Below are 22,610 nucleotides of genomic sequence, written 5' to 3' on the forward strand. Positions count from 1 at the left end.
GCAGGGAAAACTTGGACTTCGGAGAGGTAACATGTACTATTCCCACTCCAGTCTGTGCATCTGTAGGCAAAGTACTTCACTTCAAACACATAACATATTTGAATAACCCTTTTATTTACAGCATATATAAAACTCTTAATATGAACATTATTATTTAACCCCAAAAATTTGTATATACAAATAAAAAACAATGCACATGTTTACTAAACTAAAATAAATAAGCATAACACAATCAACATAAGAAATAATCAATTAAACAATTATGAATGCATTAATAATTATTACTTAATTATCTTCCCACCCTATACCCCTACAACCCCAACAGCCCGCACCTAATGTATAACTAAAAAATATAATTATTACACAATTTACATAATGAATTATCAATTCATTAATTAATAATAAATTAATTATTCATTGTTAAGTAATGATACGTAATTAGCTTTCCAGCATATACCCCTCAGACCTAGCAACCCTAATATATAAAAAAATATTATTTCACAATTAACATAATTAATAATCAATTAAATAATTAGTAATACAAGGTTAATTATTTATGTCTAATTAAGTTCCCACCTCGTACCTCTACAAACGTAGTACCCCCTGCAACACTGTGAATTACTATTAGCAACAGTGTTGAAGATAGTTAACGAAAGTGATCATGCTCAACAAATAATTATAATGAACATCGGACTAAATAGAAATAAGGAGTACCAATCCACCTAAGGGAATATTGGCACAACAAACTACAAAAAACTGTTTTGGAATGTGGATAACAAAGAAATATTGAATGATGAACTGGGAAGGATTTTGGAAGTATGCTTTAAGGACACGATAGCAAAAACAGTGATAGAGCAATGGGAATACTTCACGGGGAGGCTGACCACACCACAAACTAAAATATATACTAAGAAGAAGCAAAAATATAGAGAACCACCCAGGGATAATGAAAACCACCTAAATCTGCCTTATACAATAAGGACATTGAAGAAAGAACGAAACAGGATTGTCAGGCTACTAAAGAAACAAGGGATAAAAGCGGAAAATCTGGGAAAATTAAAGTCACTGAATCAAAATGTAAAGAAACTAATATGGGGTAAGAAAAATCAGGCAAAACAAGCAACCTGGGCAAAAGTATTCCACACTGGCAAGCAAAAGAACTCTAGAGACTTCTGGAAGATTATCAATAACCTTGCCAGACCTAACAAGCAGGTAATATCTTCACCACTAACTGAGCAGGAATGGGAGATCTTTCTGAGGAGACACTTAAATCAGGACACTGTCTTCACAGTTAAGAACCTTGAAAAAGGGGCATGGGTGTAAAAAAGATAAATCTCCTCTTAAGGATAAGGATTTCGATACAACAATAATTATAGAAATAGAAGAGATAATCAAACTTATAAAAAACAGAAGAACGGCGCTCCTGGACCAAATGGGATACCGTTTGCTCTCTTTAAAGAAAACTCAGAACTATGGGCGACCATATTAGAGAAACTATACACAGAAGTCATTAGAACTGGAACTACCCCAAGTAAGGCTGGAGTTTGGACTGACCAACCAGCAACATGCAAGGCAAAGCCACTTTATAAAAGTATGGAACCAAATAAAAAATGACCATCAAAACAAAATATCGCAACTCTTATGGAGAGAAATAAATAAGGACACAAATTCTACTGCGTGAATCTTCCTAAGGGAAGCAATAAAGGAATTTGCGATCACGCCAATATGGGAAAACAATATAATCAAGTCATCGTTCAAGAAAAGAATTAATAAAACTGCAAGCCATCTATCCATCTTAAACGATAAAGCTATCCTCACCAAAAGAAAACACGCATGGACGATAATTAATGGATATAAAAAGAAGGAAATCCAACAATACCTGGTAACACCGTGGACAGAAAAAAAAAAACAGGTCCTCCTTAAAGCCAGATTTGGAACTATGCCAGGCCTATGCCACCTTCCCCCGTGGGAGAGACTGAAAATTCAAAAAAATGCCGACTGTGCAACAACGGTGAGGAAGATATGCTTCATCTTCTCTGTATCTGCCCTACGCTTTTACAGGAGAGGAAATCGTTACTAAAGTTTCCCTTCAAAGTACGTGGCATAAGGACATGTAGACAGACCTTGATCAATTGCATGAACTCGAACGACATTATTTTAAATGCTATCTTTGTAAAGTTTCTATTGATAGTCAAAAGCAAATTAGATGTAATGCCTATTGTAGATATTTAATTACTTACAAATGACATTTTTTAGTGCTTTTATTCAAGAATACAGTTTCAAATCTTTGTCTGAGATGTGTATTATTGTAAGATTTTAAATAATCATCACAATAAACTATTTTAGTTACTATTAGCACATAAATAAAAAATTATGAATCACTTAAAATTACAACCGATTTTTAGAAATATTATTAAAAATTATACAGACAATATTAACATAACAAATGAATATATTAACTAAAACACAAACAAAATAAGAAAACGATATTTTTTATGATGATAGTATTTAAAACGATATTAAAAACAACAATATTACATACCTGGAAAATAATATTCTTGTATCACAATATTTTTTTTTCCCCAATATTTCTGTACCTCTACAGTTAAAACTCAATATTGTGTCCAAATACCCCAGGACAAGGGAAGAGAAGGCTCCGTGGGGAGGAGAGTGGGGCTCCTGGTGACTTTTTTTGGACTGGTCCTGCTGTAGCGTGGGAAGGACATTGCAATTGATGGTACTACTGAGGAAGACTCTATTTCAAGACCTGGCCAGGAAGGCAGGCTCAGAACTATACAGCAGTTTCAACTGTAGGACGAAGAAGCAGTAGAGCTAGAGGTTGTGGGGTGGCTAAAGAAATCATCAAATAGTGTTCCAGGAGACTCCCAAGTTGATAGTACATGAAGGCGGAGCCCAATGTCAGCAATAGAACACCACTAACCCCACTTAATATTGACAATATCTTATGTTTGCTGTGTACATGTGTATTTGTGATAGCTGCATAGGTGATATGGGGCTGTGGGCAAATGCTACCAAGGAAACATCTTAAGTGCAATTGTATTTTTCGCTACAATTTACTTATTTTAAGTGAGGTTCACCATGTGCCCGTTGCATTACCTCTCACTCTGCTTACATTTCCCCTTAGGCGTGGTAGAAGAACTGTTGTCTCCACACATCCCCCAGAGATCAGGAGAGACTGCTCCTAACCCTAGGAAAGTCAGTATGCCTATTTGCAAATAAAATGTTCCCTATGGAGCCAAGAACACAGCTCTTGCTTGTTATTTGTCCAGTGCCCCAAGTTAACCTGTTTGCTGCTTCTGTCGGCCAATGGCCGTCCCGAGCACTACCTGGCTAATGCTGCGAACGTCCGTTGGCCGACGCAGCCCTGCCAACTCTTTGAAACCGCCGCACAGCAGCAGAATTTCCGCCTGGGTAAAGGGGTTAAGGGTAGATTCCAGGTTGCTATGCAACTGGGACAATCAAAACAGGCTCATGAACAGAACAGCAACAGCTGGTCCCACTGTGTGGCACTGAGAGACAAGTGTGGGTAATGGTGGGGTATCAAAAGTAGCAACTCAGCACCAGAGTTCACAGCATGGTCCTGGAGACTTGTGTGTCAAGTGCCTCGAGGAAGGGCCAGGGATTCTGCTTGGAAAATTAAGACACCATAGATAATAAAAAAGCATAAAAGCCTATTGAGATTCTCACATCTGATTTATTAGGCAACCATGATGCCTCAGATGAACAAAGAATTATGTGCAGCATAAACATAATAGTTTACAAGCCTTTAAATAAAAATAGAGTCTGGTTGTTATTCAGTTAGGTTTTTCTAGAGACAACCTAATATTAATGTTATGTATGCTTCAGGTTTGGCCATTGGAAACATTGTTGTTTCCAGAAGGCTGTAAAATGAAGAGATTTGTATAATGTGTAATGCCAAAGTTCCAGTCGATCTCTCTAAATAGAGACCTTGTGGTAATATCTACATGAAAGTCAAAAGGTTAATATTGTCAATTGTGAAATGCGGTGTTAAAGGTTGAGTGAGGCCTTTTCTTTTTAATTTTCAATTGCTTCATCACCAGCATCTCTTCATTTGTTTTTTTCTCTTTAAAACCATAGAGACATAAACTAAAAATAGTCCTTCAAATTACTACAAAACTGTTCATCGAGATACATAACAATACAAACATTATAGAAGTTTAACAAGCATTGGCAAAACAAATATGTCTGGTGTTGGCCACCAGCCTACTGCCAATTCTTGTTTTGTCATGGTTTTTGCTAAATTGTATTATTTGGGGATATGCCAAGCCCTCAATAATCTGAAAAATAATCCTTTACTACAGGGAAAAAACTATTTTTGGTCTCCAAATAACAACACATTACCATAGTATTCCCTGATGCTGAAGGGGACAACTTACAAAACAGTATGGCCTTGGCTGCAAGAAGAAGAAACAAAGAAAGACAGTAGAACATAAGAATGAAAGGATGCAAAAACGTAAGGCAGAAAGAAGGAAAGAGAAAAAGAAAAAGAAGGAAAGAGGAGAGAGAAGGAAAGAAAGAAGGCAAGAGAAAGAAGGGAAAACAAAGGAAAGAAAGATGGAAGGAAATAAGGAGAGAAATAAGAAAGTAAAAATATGTTATCTTTTTAGAGAACAGGTACAAATAGACAAAGTCTGGTAAGTGGTGAAACAGCAGCCGTCAGAAAAGCAAAACACTCCAAATAGAATTTACAACAGCATTGACAGGAGATGGGATCTGATGAAGATAACTTGTGCATAAGAAGAATCCTGTTATCACATCAGTCTCTAAACACAATGGCAACACTAAAGTAATTATAAAGCAAAAATAAAAATACTGGTCTTTTTAGGAACTAGTCTGCATGCAGATGTGCTCCTTGTGAGAGAGCAAATGTCAGTCATTCAAAGTGAAGTTAACTAACAGCTTTAAGTAGCCTGACACACTGCTCCATGGTATATGCTGTAGTGGGTAGAAGCAAAATGTGAATGACACAACACAACATCAATCAGTGAAGAGAGGTAGCTGAAAGCCCATATATGTACGACATCAGATACATTTTAGTAAAATCAAAAGGTCTTGACTAACACCAGATAAAGAAATAAATTCCACAGAATTAGGAACAATATATGCTAAAATGTCACACTATTCCTCACATTAATAGGACCTTTGAGACAGCTATTGATACCTGAATAAGTTATCACATCAGAAAGCTTTTGTAAAAGAACGAAGCTAGTCTTGGTTGTACAAATGTCAAGTCTTTAAGAAATTAAATGAAATAATGCTTACAAATTTGAGTATAAAGTTACAGAACAAGATAACGAGTATAGTAGTCTGAGCTGAGATTAAAAGCCCGATTTAATTAATGATGGTAAAGATACTCCATCGCAATGGCAGCCGAGTATCCTTACTACCAAGAATGCACTCTGCCTTCCAAATTTACATGTGGGCAGAACTTAGCTTTTACAACGGTGGAGACAACTCCATCCCCGCCGTGATTTATCCCTCTCCAATGTTAAAGTAAGGGCTGACGGAGGCTGACCTGTCATTCCACCCATCTAATTTAGATGGGTGCAATGGCAGGTCAGTTTTCAGTGTCTGTCACTGCCAGAAAACCTAGGCGGTAAGGGGCAGTAAAAACTGCAAAATGTGTCCCTCTCAGAGCCCTGTACAAAACAGAAAAAATGCATTGACAAGAACCACTGTGACTGGGATTCCTGCCAATGCATTATCAAGGACCGTCTGCTTAGCGGTCTTTTATAAATGTTGCGGCCGAAGTAGTCGTCACCTGGTGGATTAAGAGTCCAAATAAAAGGAGAGAGGACCCACTACTTCAAGAGACAGGATTCCTTATGTAGTCAATATATCAACACAATTAATCTCTTTGAGGAATCCACACATTCAGGTATACTACACTCCACTCCTTTCACTATCAAACACTCCTTAATGCCAGTCTTAAAATGACCCAAAAGGCAATTATAAGAAATCAGTTTAATGAAACATTCAATAAAAACCAATTGTACAATTATATCAAATTCATATATTAAATAACAGTCTGGGCTTTTGAGAAAAATATTGCACAAAAATCACAAATACGCTGTATTGAGAGATACAACAACCAAGACATACACATTTGTCATTAAAAGTTTGTTAATTTGAAGGAATCAACAGGACAATTTCTAGGCATTATTCCACTTATCATTCATTGTTTCTCAAATTTAACAAGAAACAGGGGAGGCTTTGCTTACCATCCATGCATGTGATCCTGGGGATGCCGCGCTGCCTCCAACAATGCGCGAAAGAAAAGTAAAGACGCTGTAGGGGTTGGTATTCAAAGGCTCTGCTCCACATCTGCTTCCTAGGAGGCCAAAGAAGATTTATAGATTTTAATATTTTAACAAAGACATGAGTCCATAAACTGCCCATTAATGGAACAGTATAGTTCAGTCTTAAATATTGTCCGACCTAGCATATGCTCATGTTACCTAACATCTTTAAAACAAATAGATTTTTGGTCTGTCGTACAAAATATGTTTATCTCCAAATAAGTGTTAATGCATTGTAGCAAGATTTTGAAGGAGGCCAATAATTTGTCATTGTTAGAAATGGGGGTTCTGGTCGGCAAGGGTATACACTTAAGCCAAGCAGAACCCACCACTCTAGTCAGGGTAAGGGAGTTACAAACCCAACATAACTTCTGTTCACCCCCTTAGTAGCTTGTGCAGATCAGTCAGGCTTCTCCCAGAGGCAATATGTAAGGCTTTTGTGCAACACACACACACAAGAGTGACACACTACATACCACAGAAGAGACTCCACACCAGGTTAAATAAAAATGTATTTTATATTATATATAAACACATACACCACAATCACATAAATCACAATTACTTGGCAAACTAGCCAATTGTCATAATCACATCAGTTAGCGTATTACAGCAAATACTTTTATGTTGCATATGTCATACAAATGCCTTACACCATCACTGTACACATTATGCAGACACTGATAATGATACTCGCTGCCCTCTCTTTACAAAGATCTGAAATGACATTTATCACACTATTAGGGCATGAAGTGCAGCACTTAGGTCAGGAAGAGGAAAACACAAGAATCACCATATCCCCATGAATCACTACATACCCCTAATTCTTTTGTCACACAGATACATCGCCCCAACGCCTCTATTCCGAGTGATGTGGTCGGTAAAACCACCGAACATAGAGAACAAAGCAGTGTGGGCTGCCTGATGCTCGCACTAGTTTGTGTGGCTATATTTATTAAACAGCAAAAGTAAACAATCAACTGTTCATGAACCAACTGGTAAGTGATCACAAGATTTTGCGCGTCAGGTTAGAGACTGTTCGGCGTTCCTTTACACATATCCTACAGTGAGGATGCCACGCTTTTGACTTTATTGATTGGAGGGATACTCTCTCATAGCGATGAAGTCCTTACGGAATAAATGCTTTGGCTGGGCTGATTGACCTGAGGCTTTAAAGAAAAATAAAAGAAGAATTTACAACACTAATACATGAGTCTGTTGTAATATGATATTTCTATGTGACCTCTATTGAATTGGTATTGATAGGAGGACAGACCATACATATTGTTTTTTTGGAATATCAGGAAAGTCCGGATTGATATTTGAAATACAAGCACTTCTCTTTCAATTTGTTTCTGTGCTCTTATTAGAGGTTGCACAGTAATTACAGGAAGTTTTCCTTACATGTGGCCAGTTTCCACTCAGGAACTCATCCTGTATTGCCACCAGTCACTGAGGTATGTTACAGCGGGTGTGGGGCACACGCACACTGCCAAAATCAGCGGGAAGACCTCATCCGGACCCCCATTCATGTGGCGAAAGGCAGCTGCCTGCGTTCGTGAAGTGCTGAGGCAAAACAAGTCCCCAGCGTCACCAGTGAGATGATCCTTTTGGCACTGCTGGCTCACTCAGCCTCGGCAAGGCCCTGGAACTGCTCGCTCTCCTTGTGGGGAAGGACAGGTTGTGGCACTCTTCTCCCCAGTGAAAAGCCACTGATGTCACAGGCATCACTCAGAAACCACGTGTTGCTGAGGGGGCTGCGCTGGTGAGGGATTTCCCAAGGGGCGGTTGGCAGGAGCAACAGAGGGACTTGTGGTGCCTCTTTTCGGCACCAGGTCCTCTTGCGTTGCTCGTTGTGCCTTCCTTGCAGAAAGGCAATTACCAGCGGCTGAAGTTGCATACGCTGATGTATTTTTTTTGCAAAATTAAGTTGTGCTCACACTGCTCCCTTTAGAGTGCTCCTTCGTGAAAGGGGAGCATTCTCACATGCTTGTGCCACAACAGAAGCACTCAACATGTGCTTACCTGCTCAAGAAGGTGAAGAACAGTCCAGTACTTCCCCTGCTCCAGGCAGGTGCAGAAACCGAAGGCTGACACACCCCACACACACACGTCAAGGGCAGCGCTCCTCACACAGCTCTCCCAGCTCTCTTTCCAGGCAGTTCACTTGGGGATCCAGCAAGGATCTTTTATGGAAGTTTTTTTTGATTCCCCTGAGATTTCCAAAAGGAGGCAAGCTCACACAAGCCCTTGGAGATCTTCTCAAGCAAGATACCACAGCAGACTGTTTCCCTCTGCCACATATAGAAACAGTAACTGCAGGCCAACTCACCCATCACAGAGAAATAGCGGCACTCCCCACACAACTCTTCAGCTCTTCTTCTTGACAAGGTCCTCTTGTTTCTGGGAGTAATCCAAAGTCCAAGGGGGTTTACAGTCTCATAAGTATACCCCAGGTTTCAATTGTTCTCTTTGCTTCAGAATTTCTGAGCTCTGTCCAAACCAGTTCCGACCTCCCTGGTTCAGCTTAAACACAGGGAGTGGAGACAGCACTGTGCAAAGGTGACACAGCCTATTCAGGTGCCAAGGAAACACCTCCCACCACTCCAAATGCAGACCATGTCTATTCAGCCTAGCAATGAGTCACCCAGGCAAGGCAGAACACACCTTAACCCCCATGTGACTGTCTAGAGTGAATGCACATCCCTAACTCCTGTCACTCCAAAACCAGGTGGGAAATACACAAACAGGCAGAGGCACTTAATCATAAGCAAACCCCTCCATTTTCCTACAATCTCCCAGCTGAGGATGAGATCATAGATATGCTCACCATTTTCCAATAATTTACCTCAACATACCTTTCGTGCATAATCCCTTTCACACCACTTAACAACCATACCTACCAAACTTACGTCGCATATCTAACCTACCATACCTACCCACCTACCATAGTTAACCTACCTTAGCCGGCATTCCATACTGATAGACCAGGCATCTTTTTGTATGGTTTCCTCTGTCTTTTTGCCTCTAACCTCCTGTTTTGATATGTGCTGCATTTCGTTTTTGCTGGTTTTGGTACTCTTGGCACTTTACCACTGCTGACCAGTGCTAAAGTGCAAGTGCTGCCTGTCTTGTTGTATTGGTGATTGGTTAATTGATGGTTGGCATATTTGATTTACTAGTAAGTACCTAGTAAAGTGAACAAGATGTGCCCAAGGCCTGTAAATCAAATTCTACTAGTGGGCCTGCATCACGGATTGCGCCACCCACATAAATAGCCCTGCAAACATGTCTCAGACCTACAACTGAAGGGCCTGTGTGAGCAGTTTAAAACCACAATGTCAAACTGGCAAGTGCTCCCACTAGCCAGGTCCAAACCTTCCCATTTATTACGTGTAAGGCAACCTTAAGGTAGGCCCAAGGTAACCCCATGGGCGGGGTGCAATATATTTAAAAGTTAGGACACCTACTGTTGTGTTTTACATGTCCTGGTAGTGAAATACTGCTAATTTCGTTTTCCACTACAGCAAAGCCTATCTCTGACATAGGTTTGTGTCAGAGCTGCTGTGTAACATCTTACAAGTGTATCTTCCAATTAAGAATAGATACAGATTTGTTGTTTGGGGTCTTTGGACTCACAACTTAAAAAATACCTCTTTTGGTAAAGTTGGTATTTAAATTGCTTGTCTGAAAATGCCATTTTTAGAAAGTTGATTTTTATGATAAAGGAGTTGTCACTATGAGGGAAGAATGGCCTTTGACTTCCACAGGCAATATTATCTTACAAGGATTTCAATTATACATTTAATTAATGTATTTAATGCGCATAATGCAAAAATAAAATCTTCAACATTACAATTCAAATTTACTTTTCCAAATAGCACAAGGTGCTCCTATCAAGTGGCGGAAGAGTGAAATTGAAGTGAAGTGGATAGAGGTGCGTATGTGTTATATAAAACAATATATACATGTGACTGATTGTGACAATATGATGTTCTAGTAGGGGGACTAGACAAACTGAGATCTGACTCCTATCTAATTTACAAAGAAAATCGTGTATCTGAGAAAAAAAAAGAAAGAAATCTCCCCTGGTTATGCCTAAGGTATCCTGCAACGCGCTAAAAGAGTGTAACTGCCCCTCTAAATAAAGATCGCACAATACAATGATACCATCCTGTTATCATATCATGCTTGTTTCATCATGAAATATGCTTAATGTATTTATTTATTAAGGACTTTTATATAGCGCTGGCCAGACCCGCAGGTATCGGAGCGCTTTACAAAATGAGAAAATCAGACAATAAAGAAAAAGTATACATATTGGTTCGGAAGTCTCCACGCGCTGTACTACATTAAGGCAAGGAAGTCACAAAACAGCCTAGTTGTGTGCACGTTGTCTTGAGCGGAACCTCTTTCAGGGAAGAGGGATCGAGGTAGGGGTCAGGGAGGTGAAGGAGGTAGAAGTCTTAATGTCAGAGTATCAGTGTGCTGCAATGTGCAGGCTTGTGCGCTTCGGTGGCGGCTATCGGTTCAAGAGGGAACGATTGAGGAAGAGGTCTTTGAGCTAACTTTTGAATTTTACAAAGGAAGGGATAGTCCTGATAGGGACTGGAATAGAGTTCTAGATTTTGGGTGCGTTTCCAGCAAAGGACCGGACTGCAGGTTTTTTTTTGTGCATGTTTTCAGAGGGATGAGTAGTAGCGTGTTGGAGCTCCTGAGGTTCCTTGTCAGACCGGCCTCTCGTAGTCGAGTCTAGCAAAACCAGTGATTGAGTGGCTTGTTTGGGGTCCTTGGGCAGGATGAAGGGTTTTATTTTGAGTAGCTTCAAGTTGAGGAAGGAGCTCTTTGCTGAGTTCTTAATGTGTTTGGTCATGTCAAGTTTTGGGTTTAGGGTGATTCCCAGTGATTTTACAGAGTCAACCAGGGTGAGATTTCCATTGAGAGTATCAATAGCTTTTAGCCATTCTATGAATTGAGGGTTCTCTTCTTTGTTGGAAATGAGGAGGATTTCCATTTTGTCTTGGTTGAGTTTTAGGTTGTTTATTCATAGCCAGTGTTGGGCTTCTCTGAATGTCATCAATGGAGGAGGTTTCAAGATAGATCTGGGTGTCTTCTGCATATAGGTGGAAGGGGATTTTGGCTTATTTGAGTATGGTTGTGAGGGGTTCCATGTAATGTTGAAAAGTTGTGGGGAGAGCACTGAGCCTTGGACGACACACCAGCTGACGGGGTGTAGGTCTGACGCAAAGTGTTTGATCTTTATTCTTTGGGTGCAGTTATGTAGGAAGGAGGGGAACCAATATACTTGGGAGCGCCAGCTGACCCCATACAGGTGTATAGCAATTAAGTTTAGTTTCCCCAGCTATCCGTGCTACCTGCCTCCATGTCCTAAATGTTCCCTTTAATATTTTAAATATGGTCTTCTTGTATTACCTTGGTTCAAGATTCTTCAAGAAGAAAACCCTAGCCATCCCTAAAATTACCTTATAGACTGTTGGTGTCTCGGCAGTAAGCAACCCAGCAGTTCCACCAGAAATAAGAATCCCCATATTCTGAAACATACAGGCCCAATAATAAAATGTGAGATCCACCCAGTCTGCTTTTAAGCAGAGGCATACATTTAGCTACCCTTGTAGGTTTCTTAAATTCCTACACAAAGCTGGAACAAACGCTTTCAAATTTAGTCAGCCAGGACATTTTAATCTCCATGGGAACCGCCCTAAATACAAATAACAGTTTCGGCAGCATCATCATTTTGAACACCGTCCTACCAATGAAAGGTGCAAATGATTGATTCTCATAAGTTGCTGGTGGATATTACTCAGTAACGGGGCTAAATTGATTTCAACTAGATGATCCAAAGCTGCAGTTATTCTGAGACTTAAGTACACCGCCTCTTCCATCACTTGATGATCTTCCAAATCCACATCTTTACAGCAGATCACCTGTCTTCCTCTCATTTAATCTATAGTGAGAGAGCTTGCCAAAATACTTAGCGATTCTTCTATTGCCACCATAACTACTGCTATGTCATTTGCATAGGCCAGTACTTTATACTCTGCCTACTCTGTCTCAACAGGCCTTATTAGTTTGCTCTCAAGGACTGTTATAAAGGGATCAATATAGAGGGCTAACAGCAGCAGTGAACAGAGACAGCCTTGCCTTGTGGCTCTAGTGATCAATATATGTTCAGATTCAGCCCCCATTAGCATTGAGTGACTGATACAGTGCCTGAATAGATTCAATAAAACTCGGGTCAAGCCCTCTCAAAGCTAAAGCCACCCATTAGAAGCCCCATGATACCTGATCAAATGCTTTATCAGCATCAAGTAATATCAAGACCATATGTGTCCTTGTAGCCTGAGCAATATCAAACAGAGCTATTACCCCTTCACATGATCTGCTGTTCCCCGCCCAGTGATCCCATTGAAGAAGTAGCTCTGCCTAGCCTATTAGCAAGCACATTTGCATACATTTTTGCATCTGCGTTCATTATTGAAGTGGGAATATTGGAACAGGGCTAAGGAGGGGTTTGTATTTATTTCTAAATATGATAATATTTGTTGTTTTCCATGATGGAGGGATTATATCAGACTGTGCCTTTGAGAATACAGAAAAGAAGTCATTACAAAGTATGCTAACAAAGGCTTTAAAGAACTCTAGTGGCAGATTGTCAAGTCCAGTAGCTTTGCCTAATGCAAGTGAATTGATTGCCTACAGTATTTCATCAGAAGTGATTGATGCTTCCAAAGTTGTGCGCTCCTCTGCACCCAGCTTGGCGCTATCTAAAGTGCCTAGTAAAGCCTCATATCCATCCAAAGGGGGGTTATTTTTCTAAATACATATAGTCTCATAGTAATCACTGAAGACCCAGGCAATATCCAGCAGAGTGGTCACTTTGTGTCCCTTGGTATCACAGATAGCCGCGATATCGCTCTCAGACTGATTTTGTTGAATACGCATGTTAGACCTGACATCTTTTGGCGTGATTACCCCTATCTTTTTGCCTCTGCCTCCTGTATTTTTTGATGCTGTGCTGGATTCGTTTTTGCTGGTTTAGATGCTTTGGACACTCTGCCACTGCTGATCAGTGCCAGAGTGTAAGTGCTCCCCATGTAAATTGTTATTCTGATTGGATATACATGTTTGGCATATTTGTATCACCATGAAGTCCCTAGTAAAGTGCACTGGGTGTGCCAGGGCTGGTGATGGCAAATGCTACTAGTGGGCCTGCAGCACTGATTGTGCCACCCACAGGAGTAGCTCTAAAATGGTGTCTCGGGCCTGCCACTGCAGCGCCTACGGGCAGTTTAGAACTGCCATGTCCTCCTGGTCAGTGTCCCCACTGACCAGGCCTAACCCTTCCCTTTTCGTGCACCTCAGTCACCCCTATGGAAGGCCCAAGGTACCCCCCTGGGCAGGGTGCAGTGTATGTGAAAGGTAGAGCATGTACTAGTGCAGGTACCATGCTCTGTTAGTGAATTACAGCCATTTTCGTTTTTCACTATTGTAAGGCTATCTTGCTCCATAGGTTAACATGGGGGATGCTGGCTACAGTGGTTAACAGCATTTCTTCCCATAGGAACAAGATAGGACATAAGTATCTAGTATCCCTGAACTCAGAATTTAATAATACATCTTTTAGGGAAGGTGGTTTTTAAATCCTGTGTTTGAGAACAGCACTTTTAGAAAGTTGCTGTTCTCTTGTCTGACCCTTCTGTGTGCCTGGGCCTGTTTGTGTATTGACTGTCTGGTTTGTGAGTGACAGGGGCTGGGGAATTCCCCCAGAGGCTGGATGAGTCAGCACTAGGCTGAATGAAGCAATTGCAACCTGAGTGGTGGGAGGAGTTAGCACCTGGGCTGAATAGGGCTGTGCCTGCCTGCCACAATGCTGGCTCCACCTCCTGCTGGGCGGCTGAGGACCCTGCCCCTCACTCTGAAAGGAAAGATGCAGCCAGCAAAACAAGGTACTCAGGATCCACCCAGAACTGGTTCAGACCGGGCTCAGGGCCCACGTGCACAGAGAGAACAAAGACTTTAGGGGTATAAGTACAGGACCCCTGACAACAGAAAATTAGATCATCCTGGAAATCAAGAAGGAACCTCTGCCAAGGAGAAAGCTGACTCTGAAGAAGGAAGACGGTCCTGCTGTTGCTCTGCTGGACTGACCTGCTGTTGCTTTGCTGCCAAGGAGAGGGGAAGGACTTTGCTGTGAGCTGTGTCCCCTGTCTTGAAGGAATCTCCAAGGGCCTGAGAAGAGCTGGCTCCCTGTTTCCGAAGTCCCAGGAACAAAAGGACTTCACCCCCAGTCTCCCTGAACTCTGCTGAGAGAGTTCTGTCCTTCGTAGAGTGCTTGATCCAGTTGTGGGGCCTCTAGAAGTTGAACCTGAGCTGGGAAGCTTGAGACTAAGCTGAGAAACTTGTGAAGCTGAAAAGTGTCGCATCGCTCGCTTGCGGAGCGCATCCCCGACAGCGCGAGAAGTTTCCCGCCGCTACGAAGGTCGAGATCAGCGCAGCACCTGACATCGCTGCCGGAGCCGTCGCACCCTTCGTTTGCGGAGCGCACCAGACCGGTGCGGGGGAATCGAACATCGCTGCGAGTGTCGTCGCAGAGCCTGTCGTCGCTGGGTGAGATCGCCGCACCGCTTGCTTGCGGACCGCATCCCGTCGCTGCGAACATCGTCGCAGAAACATCACATCGAGGAGCTGCGAGAGAGAGGGTCACCGCGGGACCGCGCATCGTCGCCCCGGAGATCGTCGCAGCCCCTCCGAGATCATCGCATCGTGCCTTTGCAAGAACAGACTTCCCACGGAACCTACGCACCGGAACCTACGCAAGCTGCCTTCCTCCCCATACAGATCGGATTCGTCGCCACACGCCCGCTGCTGCAGCGGGGCTGTCGCATCGCCTCCCCAGGGTCTCAGGAGTAACGCATCGCTTGTTTCCACCGCACCAGCTTCCTGCTTGTGGAACTTTGTTGCATCTAAAAGGTACTGTGAGTCAACGTGACGCAACTGTGAACTTTTCACGCATCTGTGGATTATTTGATCGTAACTTAAAGAACTTTGATTACAACCTGAAGAACTCTTTTTGAAACCATATCCTTGAACTGTGTGTTGGATTTTTGACGTTTTGGTCTTGTGTAGTTTAGAATAAATATCTTTATTTTCCTAAACTGTTGTGGAATCAGTTTGTGGTGTTTTCACTGTGTTACTGTGAGTGTTGGTACAAATACTTAACGCATTGCCTCTGGTTAGCCTAGACTGCTCAGGCCAAGCTACCTTGAGGGCGAGCAGGGGTTATCTGAGAGGGTTATCTCCTTGTCCTGACTAGAAGCAAGGGTCCCTATTTGGACAGTGGTACCTACCTCTGCCAACTAGAGACCCCCAGTTCTAACATTGGTGGTCAGGCGGTGGGATTTGAACTTGTATTTGTACTTGACCCACAGTAATTGGTGTACATCACTAGTGAGTGCAGACCATTACGCCACCGCATACTACTGGTTTTTGAGTTTTTGAATTCTGTTGTTGAGTAACTCTTCGAAAAGCAGCATGTCTCAGAATGGGAAGGCACCCAGTGAGAGGGCAGAAGCAGAATTAGAGTTTTGCATTGAAGATTTGTGTTCATACAGAGTTGAGCAACTGAAGAAATTCTGCCTTGAGTTTGAGTGCCCCATAAAAAGCACCTACAGAAAGGAGGAGCTACAGAGAATCTTGAGAGCCCATTGGGAGGCACGAGAGGAGGATGATGTGGATGTAGAAAATGCTTTTCAAAGCACAGATCTGCCAGTGGGCAGAGTAGGCTCAGGAGCTGGCAGCAACCACTCCGGTAGGGGCCTCACCCCAGAAGAGTTACAGGAAAATCAAAGAATAAGAGAATATGACTTGGAAGTCATGAAAATGAAACTGAGGCAATTGGAGTTGGAGAAAGAAAGGGCAGCGGAAGACAAGAGAGAGGCCCGCGCCTTAGAGGAAAAGAAATTGCTTTTGGATCATGAATTGAGAATAAAAGAGCTGGATCTGAAAAACAAGGAGGTGGATGCCAGTTCTAATGGTGGCAGCGCGCAGCCAGTGCATGGGGGTAAAGTATATATTCCCAAAGACCTGGTACAGAATTACCATAGGAGTGAGGATATTTATGCCTGGTTCACTTCGTATGAAATTGCATTGAAGATGAATGATGTGCCTGACAAGTATTGGGGGGCGGGCCTGTGGAAACATTTTGAGGCGTCTGGGAGGAGTGCTCTAGAGCCTTTAGAATTAACAGGTGCCATGATCTACCCCAATATGAAGGAGGCCTTATGTCTCAGGTATGGCCTTACTCCAGAGCAGTACAGACTGCAGTTTAGAAACTCCAAGAAGAAAGAGTCTGAGACTTGGATGGAGTGTGTGAATGGGTACTCGCGTGCACTGGAAGGTTGGATGAAGGGCAGTAAAGTAACTGATTTGAAGGGGTTGTTGCATTTAATCAGTTGGGAGCACTTGAGTAGTCTTTGTGTTCCAGAGCTGCGCCAGCATCTTTTAGACAGCAAGCTGACAGACCCCATTGAGCTTGCTAAGGAGGCGGACCGCTGGTCCAGTACCAGGGTCCACAAAGGAATTGTGGGTACCACAGCCAAAGGTGGGCAGGGTCCCCAGCAAAAGAGTGGGGGGGACAAGGGTAACCAAAAGGAGTTCTCGCAAGGGCCCCAAAGTAGTTCCCAGGAAAAGGATTCCCAACCCCCCAAGCCTGAACAGCCATGGCCCTCTAAGGGTAGGCGGGACAAGAGAAATAACCAGGGTCCCCCTACCTGCTATCACTGCAACGAGGTGGGCCATATTGCTCCGAAATGTCCCAAGAAGAAGCCCGCACCCACTGGTGCTCCCGCCCCAGCGTTAGCTAGTGTAGCTTTGGGTGGGGATCTGGTTTCTAGTGATTGGGGAGAGCTAGCAGTCATGACCCTTGTCTCGCTAGGAGACCGAGAGATGGTCCCGGAAACCTTACTGCCCTCTAACACTAAGAAATATGGGCAGAAGGTGACCATCAATGGGAGGGAGGTTGAGGCTCTGAGAGACACCGGAGCCAGTGTGACATCCGTGAGGTGTCAGTGGGTGTCTGACGAGCAAATCATCCCTGGTGTACTCCGCCCTGTAGTGGCCGCTGACAGCTCAGTGCGCCTCTGCAAGATAGCGAAGGTTTCCTTTGAATGGGGAGGAGTCTCTGGTCTTTTGGAGGTAGTTGTCAGTGATGCCTTGCCTGTGGACTGTCTGTTAGGCAACGACCTGGAGAGTTCTCCATGGAAAGACATAGAACACCGAACTCACTTGGAGATGTTGGGTCTGCCTGCGTGGATCTGCGTGACCACGCGTGCTATGGCAGCCAGTAAGGGTGAATCAGCAGAACTGGAGCCTGAAACAGTGGCCCAGAGACCTGCCAGGAGAGGAAGAGGCAGAGGGCGCGGGAAACCAGCCCCAGCCGTTCCCACGGTCCAGGAGGAAGCAGAACCTGAGGGGGATGCCCTGGAGCCTACAGGGGAACAGGTGGCCGAACTGGGAGACCTACCTGAGCTGACCCATTGGCAGCAAGAAGGTGGTCCCTCCAGGGAGGAGTTCTGCAGGGAGCAGAAGGAATGCCCTTCCCTCATTGGTCTGCGGCAACAGGCTGTAGATCAGGCAGCAGGTGGAGCAGTCAAAGATCACTATGTTTACTGGGAAGGTGACCTACTTTATAGCGAGCCTAAGTTTGCTGAGCCCGGTGCAGCCCGTGTGCTGGTGGTACCCGAGCGCTTCAGGAACTTCCTAATGGGTCTGGCTCATGACGTGCCTCTCGCAGGACACCTGGGGCAAGACAAGACCCTACACCGGCTTGTCACCCACTTCCACTGGCCCCAGATGAGGAAGCACGTCGGTTCCTTTTGCAGATCTTGCCAAACCTGTCAAGCTAGTGGCAAGACTGGAATGAAGTTGAAGGCCCCCCTTCAACCCTTCCCAGTGGTGAGCACCCCTTTCGAGCGGGTGGGCATAGATATCGTAGGGCCCCTGGACCCCAAGACAGCCTTAGGCAACAGGTTCATCCTGGTCTTGGTGGACCATGCCACCCGGTACCCGGAAGCAGTCCCTCTCAGGACAATCACAGCACCCGTGGTGGGCCGTGCATTGATGGGGATCTTTTCCCGTGTGGGGTTCCCCAGAGAGGTGGTCTCCGACCGGGGAACCAACTTCATCTCTAGGTACATGAAGTCTCTGTGGGAGGAGTGTGGGGTAACTTATAAGTTCACCACTCCTTACCATCCTCAAGGAAACGGGTTGGTTGAAAGGTTCAACCGGACCCTGAAAGGTATGATTATGGGCCTAGCGGAGCCCATGAGACGGAAGTGGGACGTCTTGTTACCATGCCTGTTGTTTGCCTACAGGGAGGTGCCTCAGAAGTCCTTAGGGTTCAGTCCCTTTGAACTCCTGTATGGCCACCCTGTCAGAGGACCTCTCTCACTGGTGAAGGAGGGTTGGGAAAAGTCCCGTGGGAAAACCCCCCAAGATGTGTTCAGCTATGTGCTGGCCATCCGCAACCAGACACAACGCTTCAGGAAACTCGCTCAGGCGAACCTGGAAGCAAGCCAGGAAGAAATGAAAAGATGGTACGACCAGAATACCACTCTGGTCGAATTTCAACCTGGGCAGAAAGTGTGGGTGATGGCGCCAGTGGAGCCTTGCGCGCTCCAGGACAAGTGGTCTGGGCCATACGAGGTGGTGGAAAGGAAGAGTGAGGTAACCTACCTGGTTAACCTGAAGACTCCCAGGCAGCCCCTGAGAGTTTTACACGTGAACCGCCTCAAACCACACTTTGAGAGGTCTGAAGTAACCATGCTCATGGCTACAGATGCAGGAATGGAAGAGGATAGTGATCCTCTCCCTGACCTCCTGGCAGTTAAGGAGCACGATGGGTCAGTGGATGGTGTGGTCCTCTCGCCCACCCTGACCCCAGAACAGCAGAATGACTGTCGCCAAGTGTTGGGTCAGTTCTCCTCTCTGTTCTCCCTGACCCCAGGAGTCACCAACTGGTGCGTCCATGATGTGGACACTGGAGACAGTCTGCCTGTGAAGCAAACATTTTACAGGGTAGCTGACAAGGTCAGGGCCAGCATCAAGGAAGAGGTTTCCAAGATGTTGGCGCTAGGGGTGATTGAGCCCTCCAGCAGCCCCTGGGCTAGCCCAGTGGTCTTGGTCCCCAAGAAAGCTGCTACCCCCGGTGGCCCGCCAGAACTCCGGTTTTGCGTGGACTACCGTGGGCTCAATGCGGTCACGAAGACTGACGCACACCCTATCCCCAGAGCTGATGAGCTCGTGGATCGGTTGGGAGCTGCCAAGTACCTCAGTACGTTCGATTTGACTTCGGGGTACTGGCAGATTGCCTTAACTGACGGGGCCAAAGAGAGGTCAGCATTTTCAACGCCAGAGGGGCACTTCCAGTTCCGAGTCATGCCCTTTGGGTTGAAGAATGCCCCTGCCACGTTCCAGAGACTGGTTAACCAGGTACTGTCCGGGCTGGAGGAATTCAGCGCCGCATACCTGGATGACATTGCTGTGTTCAGCTCCACGTGGGAAGAACACTTGCAACACCTCTGCGAAGTGTTGAAGGCTCTGCAGAAGGCAGGCCTCACTATCAAGGCCAGTAAGTGCCAGATAGGGCAGGGATCGGTGGTGTATTTGGGACACCAGGTGGGGAGCGGCCAGGTGGCGCCCCTACAGGCTAAGATTGATACCATTCTGGCTTGGGAGCCCCCCAAGACCCAGACAGAGGTGAGAGCCTTTTTAGGACTCACCGGGTATTACAGACGGTTTGTCAAGGGATATGGCACCATTGTCGCCCCCTTGACAGAACTCACTTCCAAGAAGTTGCCCAAAAGAGTTGACTGGACTGACGCCTGCCAAACCGCTTTTGAGGCCCTGAAGACTGCAATGTGCACAGCACCGGTGCTCAAGGCACCTGACTTTTCCAGTGAGTTCATAGTTCAGACGGACGCTTCAGAGCATGGTGTGGGAGCAGTACTCTCACAAGCCACTGAGGAGAATGGAGACCAGCCAGTAGCTTTCATTAGTCGGAGGCTACTCCCCAGGGAACAGAAGTGGAGTGCGATTGAAAGGGAGGCTTTTGCTGTGGTCTGGGCTCTGAAAAAGTTGAGGCCCTACCTGTTTGGGACTCACTTTCGTGTTCAGACCGACCACAGGCCCCTCAGGTGGTTAATGCACATGAGGGGTGAAAATCCAAAACTGTTGAGGTGGTCCATCTCCCTACAGGGAATGGACTTTACGGTGGAACACCGCCCTGGTACAGAACACGCCAACGCTGATGGTCTGTCCAGGTTTTTCCGCCTTAGTGAAGAGAACTCCCAAGAGGGTGGGTAGTTCTCCCCACTTTCAGCTGGAGGGGACACGTGTTAGACCTGACATCTTTTGGCGTGATTACCCCTATCTTTTTGCCTCTGCCTCCTGTATTTTTTGATGCTGTGCTGGATTCGTTTTTGCTGGTTTAGATGCTTTGGACACTCTGCCACTGCTGATCAGTGCCAGAGTGTAAGTGCTCCCCATGTAAATTGTTATTCTGATTGGATATACATGTTTGGCATATTTGTATCACCATGAAGTCCCTAGTAAAGTGCACTGGGTGTGCCAGGGCTGGTGATGGCAAATGCTACTAGTGGGCCTGCAGCACTGATTGTGCCACCCACAGGAGTAGCTCTAAAATGGTGTCTCGGGCCTGCCACTGCAGCGCCTACGGGCAGTTTAGAACTGCCATGTCCTCCTGGTCAGTGTCCCCACTGACCAGGCCTAACCCTTCCCTTTTCGTGCACCTCAGTCACCCCTATGGAAGGCCCAAGGTACCCCCCTGGGCAGGGTGTAGTGTATGTGAAAGGTAGAGCATGTACTAGTGCAGGTACCATGCTCTGGTAGTGAATTACAGCCATTTTCGTTGTTCACTATTGTAAGGCTATCTTGCTCCATAGGTTAACATGGGGGATGCTGGCTACAGTGGTTAACAGCATTTCTTCCCATAGGAACAAGATAGGACATAAGTATCTAGTATCCCTGAACTCAGAATTTAATAATACATCTTTTAGGGAAGGTGGTTTTTAAATCCTGTGTTTGAGAACAGCACTTTTAGAAAGTTGCTGTTCTCTTGTCTGACCCTTCTGTGTGCCTGGGCCTGTTTGTGTATTGACTGTCTGGTTTGTGAGTGACAGGGGCTGGGGAATTCCCCCAGAGGCTGGATGAGTCAGCACTAGGCTGAATGAAGCAATTGCAACCTGAGTGGTGGGAGGAGTTAGCACCTGGGCTGAATAGGGCTGTGCCTGCCTGCCACAATGCTGGCTCCACCTCCTGCTGGGCGGCTGAGGACCCTGCCCCTCACTCTGAAAGGAAAGATGCAGCCAGCAAAACAAGGTACTCAGGATCCACCCAGAACTGGTTCAGACCGGGCTCAGGGCCCACGTGCACAGAGAGAACAAAGACTTTAGGGGTATAAGTACAGGACCCCTGACAACAGAAAATTAGATCATCCTGGAAATCAAGAAGGAACCTCTGCCAAGGAGAAAGCTGACTCTGAAGAAGGAAGACTGTCCTGCTGTTGCTCTGCTGGACTGACCTGCTGTTGCTTTGCTGCCAAGGAGAGGGGAAGGACTTTGCTGTGAGCTGTGTCCCCTGTCTTGAAGGAATCTCCAAGGGCCTGAGAAGAGCTGGCTCCCTGTTTCCGAAGTCCCAGGAACAAAAGGACTTCACCCCCAGTCTCCCTGAACTCTGCTGAGAGAGTTCTGTCCTTCGTAGAGTGCTTGATCCAGTTGTGGGGCCTCTAGAAGTTGAACCTGAGCTGGGAAGCTTGAGACTAAGCTGAGAAACTTGTGAAGCTGAAAAGTGTCGCATCGCTCGCTTGCGGAGCGCATCCCCGACAGCGCGAGAAGTTTCCCGCCGCTACGAAGGTAGAGATCAGCGCAGCACCTGACATCGCTGCCGGAGCCGTCGCACCCTTCGTTTGCGGAGCGCACCAGACCGGTGCGGGGGAATCGAACATCGCTGCGAGTGTCGTCGCAGAGCCTGTCGTCGCTGGGTGAGATCGCCGCACCGCTTGCTTGCGGACCGCATCCCGTCGCTGCGAACATCGTCGCAGAAACATCACATCGAGGAGCTGCGAGAGAGAGGGTCACCGCGGGACCGCGCATCGTCGCCCCGGAGATCGTCGCAGCCCCTCCGAGATCATCGCATCGTGCCTTTGCAAGAACAGACTTCCCACGGAACCTA

At 45.3% G+C, this 22,610-nt stretch overlaps 1 protein-coding gene across 2 annotated transcripts in view; it reads right to left on the bottom strand.

Moving 5' to 3' along the window:
* Window positions 1-22,610, bottom strand: part of OVCH2 (ovochymase 2) — a 1,017,769-nt gene that overhangs the window by 960,328 nt on the left and 34,831 nt on the right. For both annotated transcript variants that reach the window (XM_086955909.1, XM_086955910.1), the window contains exon 2: window positions 6,264-6,373. In XM_086955909.1, the coding sequence (XP_086812035.1) occupies window positions 6,264-6,373 (110 nt within the window). The remainder of the gene's footprint in view (window positions 1-6,263; window positions 6,374-22,610) is intronic.

This window comes from Lissotriton vulgaris, chromosome 2_1 (genome assembly GCF_964263255.1).
Source record: "Lissotriton vulgaris chromosome 2_1, aLisVul1.2, whole genome shotgun sequence".
Taxonomy (NCBI): domain Eukaryota; kingdom Metazoa; phylum Chordata; class Amphibia; order Caudata; family Salamandridae; genus Lissotriton; species Lissotriton vulgaris.